Below are 13585 nucleotides of genomic sequence, written 5' to 3'. Positions count from 1 at the left end.
AGTATTAACTCTTCTCCGATGTTATGTGGTTTGCCTTTTTGAGAAATTAACAAAGAGATATTGCACGAAGCTCGAAGTCCGTCGTCATCTTGCTTAGCAGCCGCCGAAAATAGTTCTGCTACACTTGGCTGAGTATTATGCTTCTCCTCTAGGTCTTGAAAATATGCTACATTCTTGTCTCTCTTATCTGGATGCATTTTATTCAAATGATCTTGCAGTCTTGAAGGCTTCATTGCTTCATTCGAAAATGTTTTTAGATATAGAAGACACAAAGGCGAGGATGGGTTTGTGGGATTTTCGATGAATCCGAATTTAATGTATTCCGCACAGTATTGCCGTCTCTTCTTTTTTATTTCCGACATTGTTTTGCTTTGAGAAATACGTTTAACTTCGCGAGTAGTGTAAAGGAGGCGTAAGTAATGCTCATCTATTGCGCGCAAAACCACAAATGAATATAAAATAAATATTACATTGTTTATATAGGAATGCTTAAGCACAATTATTATATAGTAGTCCAAAAATATGAATTCTTATTTTTCCTAGAAATACATTTGTAAGAAAGGGATCTTTCTCCTTTTCGTATTATCCTATTTTTACCAGAAACACATTTTTAAAAAAGGATCTTTCTCCTTTTTTATTATCTTATTTTTCCCAGAAATACATTTGTAAAAAAAGAATATTTCTCCTTTTCGTATTATCTTATTTTTTCCAGAAATACATTTGTAGGAAAGGATAAAGATCATTTTTTTATTTTCCACATAAAAGATTTAAGGAGTTCAAAAGCTCAAAACGTGCGCTATATTCAATAAAATAGGACAGATATATGAACTACGTGGAGAGAAATATAGAACCGAGTTTGAGCAATCTTTTAATTCATATTAGTTGATGTTCACAAGTTGTTGTTGAGAGTCGAGAGCTCATGTAGTCGTTGTCTAATTGCCCTCCAGCTAAATAAAATTACAAATAACCCCCCAGGCCTCTACACAACGCCCCCATATTCTTTCTGGGTCTCTTACCGCCCCCCTTGATGCCTGCAGCGCCCACAAGGGGGCGTTATCGACCACTTTGAGAAACACTGCTGTAGACGAACTAGAAGAAATTTTCACACTCGCATACCCATATTGTAAAAACTTACAAACAGACAATGAGAGTATATTTACATCAGAAACTTGTTGTCACTTTATCAACGACTACAAATAGTACAGAATCGAACACCAATAGCTCATTTAACATCGAACGGTATAGTCGAACGGTTACATAGCGCACTTAAAGAAATAGCAGCAACTGTAGCTAAACAAAATAATACAGATCCAACTACATTTTATATCATGCAGAAAGTTTATCAAAAAATACTACAACCGTATGAATAGCTCAATCTGCACACCCTTCACAGGTGCATTTCTTTTAGTAACTATGTGTTCAGTTTGTATGAACGGAGATTATATTATTACCTTTAGCAGTAATCCATGTCAACATCCGACCAGATATTCACCATGCGCCAAATTTTGGAAAAGACCCGTGAAAGTAGAATCGACATACACCACCTCTTCGTCGACTTCAAAGCTGCTTTCGACAGCGCGAAAAGGAGCTGCCTTTATGCCGCGATGTCTGAATTTGGTATCTCCGCAAAACTACGATGGATGTGTAAACTGACGTTGAGTAACACCAAAAGCTCCGTCAGGATCGGGAAGGACCTCTCCGAGCCGTTCGATACCAAACGAGGTTTCAGACAAGGCGACTCCCTATCGTGCGACTTCTTCAACCTGGAGAAAATAGTTCGAGCTGCAGAACTAAATAGAGAAGGTACCATCTTCTATAAGAGTGTGCAGCTGCTGACGTATGCTGATGATATTGATATCATCGGCCTTAACACCCGCGCCGTTAGTTCTGCTTTCTCCAGACAAGACAAGGAAGCAAAACAAATGGGTCTGGCAGTGAACGAGGGCAAGACGAAATATCTCCTGTCATCAAACAAACAGTCGTCGCACTCGCGACTTGGCTCTCACCTCACTGTTGACAGTCATAACTTGAAGTCGTAGATGATTTCGTCTATCTTGTAACCAGTATAAACATCACCAACAATGTCAGTCTGCTAATCCAACGCAGAATAACTTTTGGCAACAGGTGCTACTTTGGACTGAGTAGGCAATTGAGAGGTAAAGTTCACTCTCGACGAACAAATACCAACTTCTATAAGTTTTTTATTATTCCCGTCCTGCTATACGGTGCAAAGGCATGGCCGACGACAGCATCTAATGAGTCCTTAGGAGTTTTCGAGAGAAAGGTTTTGCGAAAGATGTATGGTCCTGTGCGCATTGGTCACGGTGAACATCGCGATATGGAACGATAAGCTGTATGAGATATACGACGATATGGATCAAAACGCAGCACGACTGGAGCGCTGTTGTTACTCGGCTATAATCGTTTTACTAACTGGATTTTTTTTGTACTAAGGAACCCACGTACAAAGTTTCATCGAGACTGACGGACTGACAGACAGACGGTCAACCGGATTTCAAATTTTCGGGTCGTTCTGAGCAATTACATATAACCCTACATCTATCTCGCTTAGTTTTAGATTTTACATACAAACGTTAAGTGAACAAAACTATAGTAGTCTCTTGCAACTGGTTGAAAGTGAATTAAAGAACATCACCCTGAAAAATTGTTTATAAAAAAACAATAAGGGGAAAAAAATTAAAACCTAAATATAAAAGACAGCAAGTTAAGGAAAATTTAAAGAACAAAAGCATAGTTAATAATAGAAATAGAATTATTTATAAAGATAATGTAAAATCATAATTACTTGTAGGTTACCAATATGATAATTTTAATTTTGACGGCACTAATCAGCTCAGCAGCCGCTGATGTAATAAACAATATTCGACAAAACTATGTGCTTATTGAAAATTGAGATGTTTCAATTTATGAGGAACTTCTTCTCTTCTTTTTTGGCGTAAACACCGCTTTCGCGCGCCAGTCGTTTCTTCTTTTCGCTACGTGGTGCCAATTAGACATTCCAAGCGAAGCCAGGTCCTTCTCCTCTTGGTCCTTCCAACGGAGTGAAGGTCTTCCTCTTCCTCTGCTTCCCCCGGTGGGAACTGTGTCGAACACTTTCAGAGCTGGTCGGCCAGCTTGTCAAGCTCTTCATACTCACTCATTTCGGCCCTTTTCTTTTCTGTCTGCGAATGTCTCGCTTCCCTTTTCAACTCTCGGTATCTATAACATTCCACACGTGATGTGGTCGGTCGTAACGTTGCGAGGTAGGCAGTCTGTTTTATTTTCCGAAAACCAACGGTTTCGGTTGCAGCTGTACGTAAGGAGCTTGAAATCCCGTCCCACAATTCCCTTATACCGAGTGGTTGACGAGTGTTCTCAGAGAGCAGGAGTGCAAGTCGAGTAGAAAATCGTTCGGCTATCTGTTGTGATTGCGTCGTCGAACCTTCCTTATGTTTGTTGACGTGCGTTTTTTGCTGCACAGAGGCGGGTGCAAATCTTGGCTGCAACAAGGTAGTTTTCCGAATCAATGCTAGGACCTCGAAGCGTTTGCACATTTGAAACACTGGAGACGTGTCTTCCGTCTATCACAACATGATCGATCTGGTTGGTGGTTTTTCGATCAGGAGAGAGCAAGGTGGCTTAATGAATTTTCTTATGCTGGAATCTAGTACTACAGATAACCATATTTCGGGCCCCGGTGAAGTCCATCAGCCTCGATCCATTTGGTGATGTTTTCCCGTGGAGGCTAAATTTACCGACCGTAATGCCAAAGATACCTTCTTTGCCCACCCTGGCGTTAAAGTCGCCAAGCACGATTTTGATATCGTGGCGGGGCAGCTGTCATAGGTGCGCTCCGAGCGCTCATAGAAGGCATCTTTCGTTGCATCGTTCTTCTTTTCCGTCGGGGGTGGGCGCAAATCAGCGATATGTTGAAGATCTTCTCTTTAATGTGGATTGTGGCTAGACATTCATCCACTGGGGTGAATGACAAGTACTTGACGACAGAGGCTCTCTCCCACCACGAGTCTCATACCGAATTTGCGCTCCTTTATATGGTAGAAAATGCCACAAGCCATGGTCGTCATCAAAAGGGGGTCTCTCATCCGAGGCTGGTTGTTCTTTTTTCATTGGTGAAGGGTTTTCACGTGGCGGGTCCCAAACCAAGCGCATATATAAAAGAATCTTTCTCATATATACAAGAATCGTTTCTGGTCACTCTCAAGTGAATGGCAATCAGAGAATTTTCCTCAACTTGTACACATGTCTCCATCGTCCAACTCTACTTAGTTGTTCTTTATACATATTTGAATCATCGCCTCGAATAACGTTGTAAGTGACATTTTTTGGCAATCCTGTTTTTTTGCAAATTACCGTTAATAATGCTCTCCCGTATCATGAGAGCGCAAAATTTTACAATATCCATCAGTTTTTAGCTATTGAGCTGCGTCCCAAAGTCAGTAGTGAGTGGGAAAACGTTTTAAGTGCTGGTGATCATGGCAAATTTAGAGGTGTTGAGCACCATTCAAAAGTGCAATAAAGGAAAAAACGTAAAATAAATTATGAAAATTGGAAAGATATAAGTAATAAGAGGCTGAGAAATAGTGGAGAAGCATATTCAGGAAGAAATGGAAAAGTTGTACATAAAAAAAATGCTCCAGAAACGGTAATGTGGAAAAACGTTGTAAGTGTAAGCTGTGCCAATATCAGTTTTGTTTTTGTATTCATCAGAGTTTCAACTGCGCTTGTTATCTACAGTGCTCAAGCTTCAAATTGGAGACTATTCAGAAGCATTTCTCTCAATTTTATCAAATGGACTATGACAAGCAAACAAATTTTTTACGCTCTTTAATCGAATTGAAAGAACCGCAAAGAAGAAGAGTTTCAGAGAGCACATCACGTCGAAATCTAACTGTGAACTATTTTCTACCACAGCACAATGAGAGAAAAGTGAGAGTGTGCAAACAAATGATTTGTCATACCTTTCAAGTGACCCAACGAAGACTACAAATTTTAGTTGAAAAACTGAAGGCGGGAGATAGTTTGAGTGATCAGCGCGGACGGCATGATAATCGGCCGAATAAAACCGTTAATGCTGAAAAGAAAAGTGTCATGGAACACATAGAAAGCTTTCCTTGTCAAGAAAGTCACTACAGTCGTTCTAGTTCAAAAAAATTGCCTCCATCCAGATTTAACTATTACAAAAATGTTTAAATTATTCAAGGAAAAATATCCAGATAGCACTATAAGTTATAATACATACAGAGATATATTTAACGCAGAATTCAGTTTGCGATTTGGATTACCAAGGTCCGACACTTGTAAGCTCTGCGATAAGTATTATATAGAAACGATTGCCGCTGAAGACCAGAATAAAATAAGATGCATAGAGAAACTGGCAGAGGCACATCACAAAAAGGCTGAAAAAGCATATTCTAAGCTGAGTGATGACACAAAGTCAGCTTTAGGCAGTTCCCATATTGTTGCGCTCTGCGTTGACTTACAGCAAGTGATTTATACTCCAAATCTCACACATACGGACGTCTTTTATCAGCGGCAGTATTCGAATTACAACTTCGCTATACATAATTTGGGGCAAAATACTATTGACATGTACACTTGGCATGAAACAGTTGCAAAAAGGGGTGCAGCTGAAATCGCTTCATGTATTTTAAGACACATCACTTCCACCTACGCTATTTTAAAAGCTGGAGATGTGAGAAAATTAATTATTTGGTCCGACAGATGTGTGGGTCAAAATAATAATTGGACCATGATCGCCTTAATTTACCATCTAATAAAAATGAAATACTTTTCTGAAGCTAATCAGAAATTTTTAGTTTCTGGACACAGCTTTTTACCGTGTGATAGAGATTTCTCTCTAATTGAAAGGAAAAAGAAAACAGTGCGGATTTATACCACAGAAGATGTTCACGAAATGATTAAATCAGCTAAGCCTTCTAACCCTTTCAGGGTGCATCAAATGCTTCAAATTGACTTTAAAAACTTTGATGTTCTCATAAAAAATTTAAACAAAAATACGTGCAAAATAACCGAAGGTAGATGGCTACAAATTACTGCAGATGACATGCAAGTTTTACGTCTCAGAATGAATCACAGTACTGGCGAACCATGGCATTGTCACAGCTTAAGGAAAAAGTCGAAATGTCAGCAGAAATATGCGCGAGATATATTACGTCCATATGAATTACCAGTTCTTCGAAAGAAACCAATAGCGATTTCTGCTGAAAAGAAAAAAGACTTGTTAGTAATGGCGGTCTATTTGCCCAATCAAGATGCTGAGTTTTATAGGGCCATTTGTAGTTAAGTTAGATACTGAAATTATGAATTATTATTTTTATTTTCAACTTCTTACATGAAAACTAAATTGCCGCTTTGTTTCTTCTTCTTTATTGAAATAAAAACTGAAATAGAAGCATTATTGTTTAATTTATTATTACTATTTACCACAGAAGATGTTGGTTCTTTAATAAAATCTGTAATAACGCAGAGTATTGCGTTATTTTAATAGGAAAGTAAATTTTGTAATTATTAAAACTTTATATTTTCCTTTAACCAGTATAATTGAACTCGATATTTAAATTTTAATTATCACTATCAGTGTGGAAAAATGTTGTAAGTGCCATCGGCTATGATGCTGCGTGTAGTGGAAAAACGTGTTATCGTCGCTACAAGCAAGGCGTTTACAACGTTATTCCATTAAAAAAAAATTTAAACAGCGAACCTTGTTAATACTGTACATTTTTTTTGTTTAAAACTTTTGTAAAATATTAACAAAAGATGTAATATAAATAAATATTTAAGCAAAAACTATTTAAAAAAGAATCCACGTGTTTAAAACGTTTTTCTTCTCTGTTGAAAAATTCCAAATTTGGCGCTTACAACGTTATTCGAGGCGATGATTCATTTGTTTGAGTTTCCTGATTTACAAATCCACCCATTGCATTTGTTTTTTGTTTAAATTTCTTTCCAATCATTTTGAATAATATTTTTAATATTTCTTATTTTTTATAAAAATAGTCATTAATCTGCACCTGTTGATTTATTGTATCTATTATATTGTATTTCCTGTCTATCATCGTCGTCCATATTTCTAAATAACCATTTTGCTAAGTCCATTTGTTAATAGCTAATTTATTTTTAGTGTCTAACATTTTTGGTTGTTATAATTCTCTTTGATGAATTTTTAATGAATGTATCTATTATGGATAACTTAATATCAGATATGTATATATTAACGTTTTTAATTTTTCGAATGCTTCGATATATGTTAATATATATTTTTTTTATATTAATTTTAGTTCTCTGTTTTAGATATTGATGATTAGGCTACTTTCACATAATCTTTAATTATCTTTCTATAGTACCAAAGAAATTTTTGATTTCTTTCTCTGTTCGTGGTAACTCAAGCTTATTGTTTATTACCTTAATTTTGTTTGGATTCGGTTTCATTCCTTCTTTTGTTAAAGTATGCCTTAAAAATTTTTAAATTTTGATTTTCAAGGATTTTGAAAACATCTGTTATGACTTTAATATGTTCACTTAAGGATGTGCTAAAAATCAAAATATCGCCTTAATAGACAACACATGTTTTATTGATATAATCCCTTAAAATTTCATCCATCAGCCGTTGAAAAGTGGCTGGTGCAATTTTTAACCCGAATGGCATTCTAATAAATTCATATAAGCCATCCGGCGTTACAAGTCCCCTTTTATCAAAAAAAAACAAAGTTTTCGTTTCTTACTAAAATTTGTTGATATCCCTTTTCTGAATTCATTGTTATAAAATATGGAGTACGTCCTAGTATATTTAATATTGAATAAACTTTGGGCAAAGGATATTTGTCATCTATTGTTACTTCATTCACTGATTTCTCATTTAAAATTATATAACCTTCATCGAAATTAATTAATGCATTTAGGCTATTCAATAAATCTGAACCTACAAGGACCGTTCCAAAGTAAACAGGACTTTTTGAATTAGCACCCCCTGGTAGCGCCATCTATATGTCGACTGGTGCGTTAGAATCTGCTATTTTTATCGATTGTCCAGTGAAAATTTCATGATATTTCTTTGATTGGAAGTGAAGTTATTGCGTTGTAAGTGTCAGTATGTTTGTGTTATCGGTGAGAAAATGTGCTTCGAACAAAGAGCCAATATTAAATTTTGTTTTAAAATTGGTAAAACTTTTACCGAAACACTTCAATTGATGAAACAAATTTATGGCGATGATTGCCTATCCCGTAGCAGAGTGCACAAGTGATACAACGTCTTTAAAGTGATCGTGAGGACATAAATGACGATCAACATGTGGGCCAATCAAAATCCGTGATCACCGGAAATTCCATCAAAATTGTGCTTGAATTCATCAAAAATCCGCCGAAACCATCATTGAAATTCATGGAAATAGAATTGAACATCTCCAGAACATCGATTTATCGCATTTTGACCGAACATTTGGGCTCACGAAAGGTGTGCGCACGTTTTGTTCCGCACAAATTTACTGACGACCAACAATTACTCAGAATCCAACATTCGATAGACGCTTGTGACCGATTATTTGACCAAAAATCACATTTTAACTATTAACCTCTCCCCGTATTCACGTGATATGACACCGTGCGACTTCTTCCTTTTCGGAAAAATTGATTTGCCTCTCAAAGGAAACCGTTATGCAGACGTAGAGGCCATTCAAAAGGCTTGCACCGGCATACTGGCGGCCATACCGGCCAACGAGCTAAAAAAAACCGTTCGACATGCTTTTGGACCGTGCGAAAAACTGTATTGAAGCAAAAGGAGACTATTTTGAATAAAATAAATTGATTTTACCGAAAAAACCATTTGTTCTGTTTTTTTTAAGTTCCATTTACTTTGGAACGCACTTTGTATAATAAACTGCATTGATCGGTTGGCTAGTCTACTGACTTTCCAACTGAACTGACATTCTTCTGGAAGTCGTAACTTCTTTGGAGCATGGGTATGCAAAATGAATAGTGTCTTTGTAAAATGAACTGGTTTTATCGCAATCTTTTTAAAATCATTTATCTTTTCGTCAATTATACTGAGTTAGGCTTCTGTATCAATTTAAGCTACTTATTTATGTGTTCCTATCGTAAATTGAATTCTTTGTAGATAATACAAGGATTGTTCTGAAAAAAAATAAATATTATTTACTTCAGAAGGCCCTGTCGTTTCGTATCGGCTGCTTTCTATTGTGTAAATTTCCATCGCCTCAGCTTGTCCTTACCTAGGCCAGTTCAAACAATTTTGTCCTGAATATTGTCTAGGGTTCTGGCATTTGGCGTTGCTCATTACTTAATTGTTTTTTATTACAAAAAATTATTATTTCTAAATCGTCTTGAATTGTGAGCTCGCTTTATTTTATTGGAATTATTACGCTCATAATTGCTGTTTGGGTCATAATTATTGAATCTATTATTTAACGTTCTGTCGTCAGTTGGTCGCTATGAATATCTGAAAACGTTTTTTTATGTATTTTTTGTCCTTTATTTTATTATATTTCCTATATTCTGTTCTGATGCAAGTGTTTTTGTATATTCTTCTCGTTAATTCTAAAATTCAATCTAAATCATGTTCGTCATAAATTTTGGCAAGTAATGTTCCTTGTGTCATCTCTTTAAAAGTGTTCACTAGTAAATTGTCCTTACTACATAAGTCAATACTACAAAGTGTCTTCCAAAGTAAACAGCAGCGCCACCTTCCCAATTCCCAAAGGGGGTCTCTCATCCGAAGCTGGTTGTTATTTTTCATTGGTGGCGGTTTTTCACGTGGCGGGTCCCAAACCAAGCGCACAACCCTGCGGAGAGGATGTTTCGCTTTCTCACTTTAGCTCGCCTTCAAGCGAATATTCTTAGGCTACCAAAGATCGTTTCGGGCCACTCCCAAGTGAATGGCGATCAGAGAACTTTCCTCAACTTCTACATATGACTCCATCCTCCAATATTAATCATATAGCCAATTTTGACGACATAGATGAATTCATTGCTACAATATAATGTAATAAAGTGCTGATGATATTAATAATTTTACTAAGAAACCGCTTAAACATGTTAAAACGATGTATGTATATGTAATTTGACACCATTTCTTGCAACTTGAAATTATTTTATGGAAATTGAATAAAACAAAATTATTTTACTCACCAATTATTGGTTTTGATCAAAATTGTGAAATTCAATAACACAAAATTAATTAATTGTGAACTTTCAATTAATCAAATACAAATCAATAAAGTTAGTATGTTTTCCGCATCCTCCCGATAGTTTGCTGTTAATCAAAAAATTTTCTTTTATTTAAAAACGACCGCGAATCGAAATAAAACTGGTGCAGTCAGTCGGATCCTAAGGGAGGAAATAATTAAAGGATTCAATGAAACCAGTCCTTCGAGAATAAATAAAATAAAAAAATTACATAAAGACGCAAAATAGTTCTGCGATTCTCTAGCCAAGGATAAGACCTTGACTGGACCTTCCAGAATATAAATAACTAAAATGTAATAAATTACTTCAAATTGTGCAGTGGCCCTTATTATCAATATTAAACATCACACAATAGAAAAATAAAAAATAATAATATTTTTTTTGCAGTGTTATTATTATTAAAACGAAATAAAGTGACAGTGCAGGGAACACAAAAGTGAACACAACGATAAAAAATAAATAAAGTGACAGCGCAGTGAACTAAACATGGCACAGATATACCTGGTGGAGCAGCTAGATAGTAGGGAACAACAACTTTAGCAGCTTAGAGCTATATACCTTGAACTACAAGGAAGAAGCGCAGATGAAAACAACAGAAGACGGGATCAAATTTAAAAGAATTAATAATAAGGCACATGCCTATATTCACCGGAACAGGGGACATCACAGTGAACTCGTTTTTATGTCATTTCTATTGTAGACACCAGGTACACCTGGCAATTGGGGAAATTAAAAACACGTTAAAATTAAGATACGGACCAGACACCTAAACACACCAAATACATCAGCGGATAGCAAAACTTCGTGCAAACATTGTTAGCGAACTAGCTATATGATGAACTTATTATATATTATGAGGGTAATACAAGTATACCTGACAATCGGGGGCAATTAAAAACACGTTAAAATTAAGATACAGACCAGACACCTAACCACACCAAATACATCAGCGGATGTACTGCGCCAACTACCGTGGGATAAGCCTCCTCAACATTGCGTATAAGGTTCCATCGAGCATATTGTGTGAAAGATTAAAGCCCACCGTCAACAAACTTATTGGACCTTATCAGTGTGGCTTTAGACCTGGCAAATCAACAACCGAACAGATACTCACCATGCGCCAAATCTTGGAAAATACCCATGAAAACAGAATCGACACACACCACCTCTTCGTCTATTTCAAAGCTGCTTTCGACAGCACGAAAAGGAGTTGCCTTTATGCCGGGATATTTGAATTTGATATCCCCGCTAAAATAATACGGCTGTACAAACTGACGTTGAGCAACACCAAAAGTTCCGTCAGGATCGGTAAAGACCAAACGATCATTCGCCTCAAAACTGACGCCTTTAGTTCTGCTTTCTCCAGACTAGACAAGGAAGCAAAGCAAATGGGTCTGGCAGTGAACGAGGGCAAGACGAAATATCTTCTCTCATCAAACAAACAGTCGTCGCACAACAATGCTAGCCTGGAAATCCAATGCAGGATAACTCTTGCCAACAGGTGCTCCTTCGGACTGAGGAGGCAATTGAGACGTAAAGTTTTCTCTCGACGAACAAAAACCAAACTCTATAAATCACTCATTATTCCCGTCCTGCTATATGGTGGAAGGAATGGTACGAGAGGAAGGTTCTGCGAAAGATTTATGGTCCTTTGCGCGCTGGCCAAGGCGAATATCGCAATCGATGCAACGATGAGCTGTACGAGATATACGACGACATTGACATAGTTCAGCGAGGTAAAAGACAGCGGATACGCTGGCTAAGTCATGTTGTCCGAATGGACGAAAACACTCCAGCTCTGAAAGTATTTTACGCAGTATCCGCCGGGGGAAGCAGAGGAAGAGGAAGACCTCCATTCCATTGGAATATCCAATTGTTGCCACGTAACGAAAAAAGAAACGACCGGCACGCTGTTTTTAACTCGGCTATAATCGCTTAAGCGGTGTCTATGCCGGTATAGAAGTAGATATGATGAACATTATCGGCAAGTTTGTGTTTTGGATTTGAGTTGGAAGTGTTTACATATGTATATAACTCGTGCCATCCAAAATTTCTATTTGGGAATAGCAGAGGGTATGCCAATGGATCGAAAGAAAAATCTAATACTGATATATTTTAACTACATCACCAAAAAGGCCTTGGAATCTATCTATCAAGCAGTCAATAAGATTTTCTATTAATTTGGTTTTCAAATCACATAATTTTTCTGGAAGCAGCAAGTTCAGTTGAAGTTTATGCAAGAATTCTCTAGAAAAGCGCGTCTTCAAATCTCCACCGATTGTATCCAACAGGAGAATGTACACTGAGACCGTTTAGTATTCTTCGCAAGTTCTTACACAGAAATTTTCGCGTTTTGTTTGTCGGCCGCACATGCTTCGATTTTCTTCGGCAACTTTTAGTTCTGCTGCCATTTTTTCGTGTCTGAATAAGTATGTATATCGAAAATGTTTCCTTGTCTGCGATTTCGGAACGTTGCACGCAGAGTATTTATCTTATTTGATGCCTTTGACAGATCGATCGATTCCTTCCTGAATAATCACGCTGAGTGAATAAGTTAAAGATAGAATATCAATTAGGCAAAAATCCCAATTAAAATTTGACATTTGCCATTGGCTGCAATGAGAATCATTGCTTAGATTTTGTTTATAATGTGCAAACCCATCTTATATGGAAACAAATCCGTTCATATATAGCTTTAGAGTATAAAGAGAACTATGTATACTTAGCAATTTGTAATATTAATTTTGGTGCTAGGCATCCCAAAATGAAGTGCCCCAGAAGAAATTCTTGATAAATTTCGTATTTCTAGTGTATTTCTCACATTTTGGTGCATCTAATACAAAAATATTACACATTTCAAGACGAATAATATTAAACACTCTGACTCTGGTCTCAATTTAATATATTGTCCTTACTCAAAGAAATTTATAAATATAACATTACTCTAGGTTTAGGTAAAAACAACACAATATCAATCCAATGTTTGGAGTATTTTCTTTTACGAACTTTGTTTTCCTTCTTCACTCAATTTCCCCCATTTCCCTCCTCTTAATCCCCCACTGACATTAACATGCCTCATACTAATAACATGTTCCCAGAGATTCATTAAGGCACCTTACATACCATCACAAATCATTTGAAATAAAGTCATCCGGATGTTATAGGTTTGTTATATGGGGAATAGGTTAAGTTTTTGACCAATTTTATCAACAGTTTTCAATAAAAACGGCGAGAATAGCCACATGCCAAATTTGGTTGAAATCGGTTGAACGGCTCTCGAGATATGATTTGGCCAATTTTGACACCGGCTACACTAAAGTCCTTAGTAGTTTTTAACAGTACTGTT

The 13585-nt window shown here is 36.7% G+C and overlaps 1 protein-coding gene across 1 annotated transcript; it reads left to right on the top strand.

Moving 5' to 3' along the window:
- Nucleotides 1-4546: 4546 nt before the first annotated feature.
- Nucleotides 4547-6325, top strand: LOC120780771. The gene is made up of 2 exons (XM_040113025.1): nucleotides 4547-4663; nucleotides 4729-6325. The coding sequence occupies exon 2, from the start codon at nucleotides 5204-5206 to the stop codon at nucleotides 6323-6325; it is 1122 nt and encodes a 373-aa protein (XP_039968959.1). The 5' UTR covers nucleotides 4547-4663; nucleotides 4729-5203.
- Nucleotides 6326-13585: the final 7260 nt, after the last annotated feature.

Source organism: Bactrocera tryoni, unplaced genomic scaffold (assembly GCF_016617805.1).
Source record: "Bactrocera tryoni isolate S06 unplaced genomic scaffold, CSIRO_BtryS06_freeze2 scaffold_25, whole genome shotgun sequence".
Taxonomy (NCBI): domain Eukaryota; kingdom Metazoa; phylum Arthropoda; class Insecta; order Diptera; family Tephritidae; genus Bactrocera; species Bactrocera tryoni.
The sequence above is the reverse complement of the archived record's forward strand: the minus strand, read 5'-3'. Positions and strand labels throughout refer to the sequence as shown.

Excerpts from the sequence above, each read along its gene's own strand:
- LOC120780771 (XM_040113025.1), top strand. The coding sequence starts at position 5,204 with ATGTTTAAATTATTCAAGGAAAAATATCCAGATAGCACTATAAGTTAT.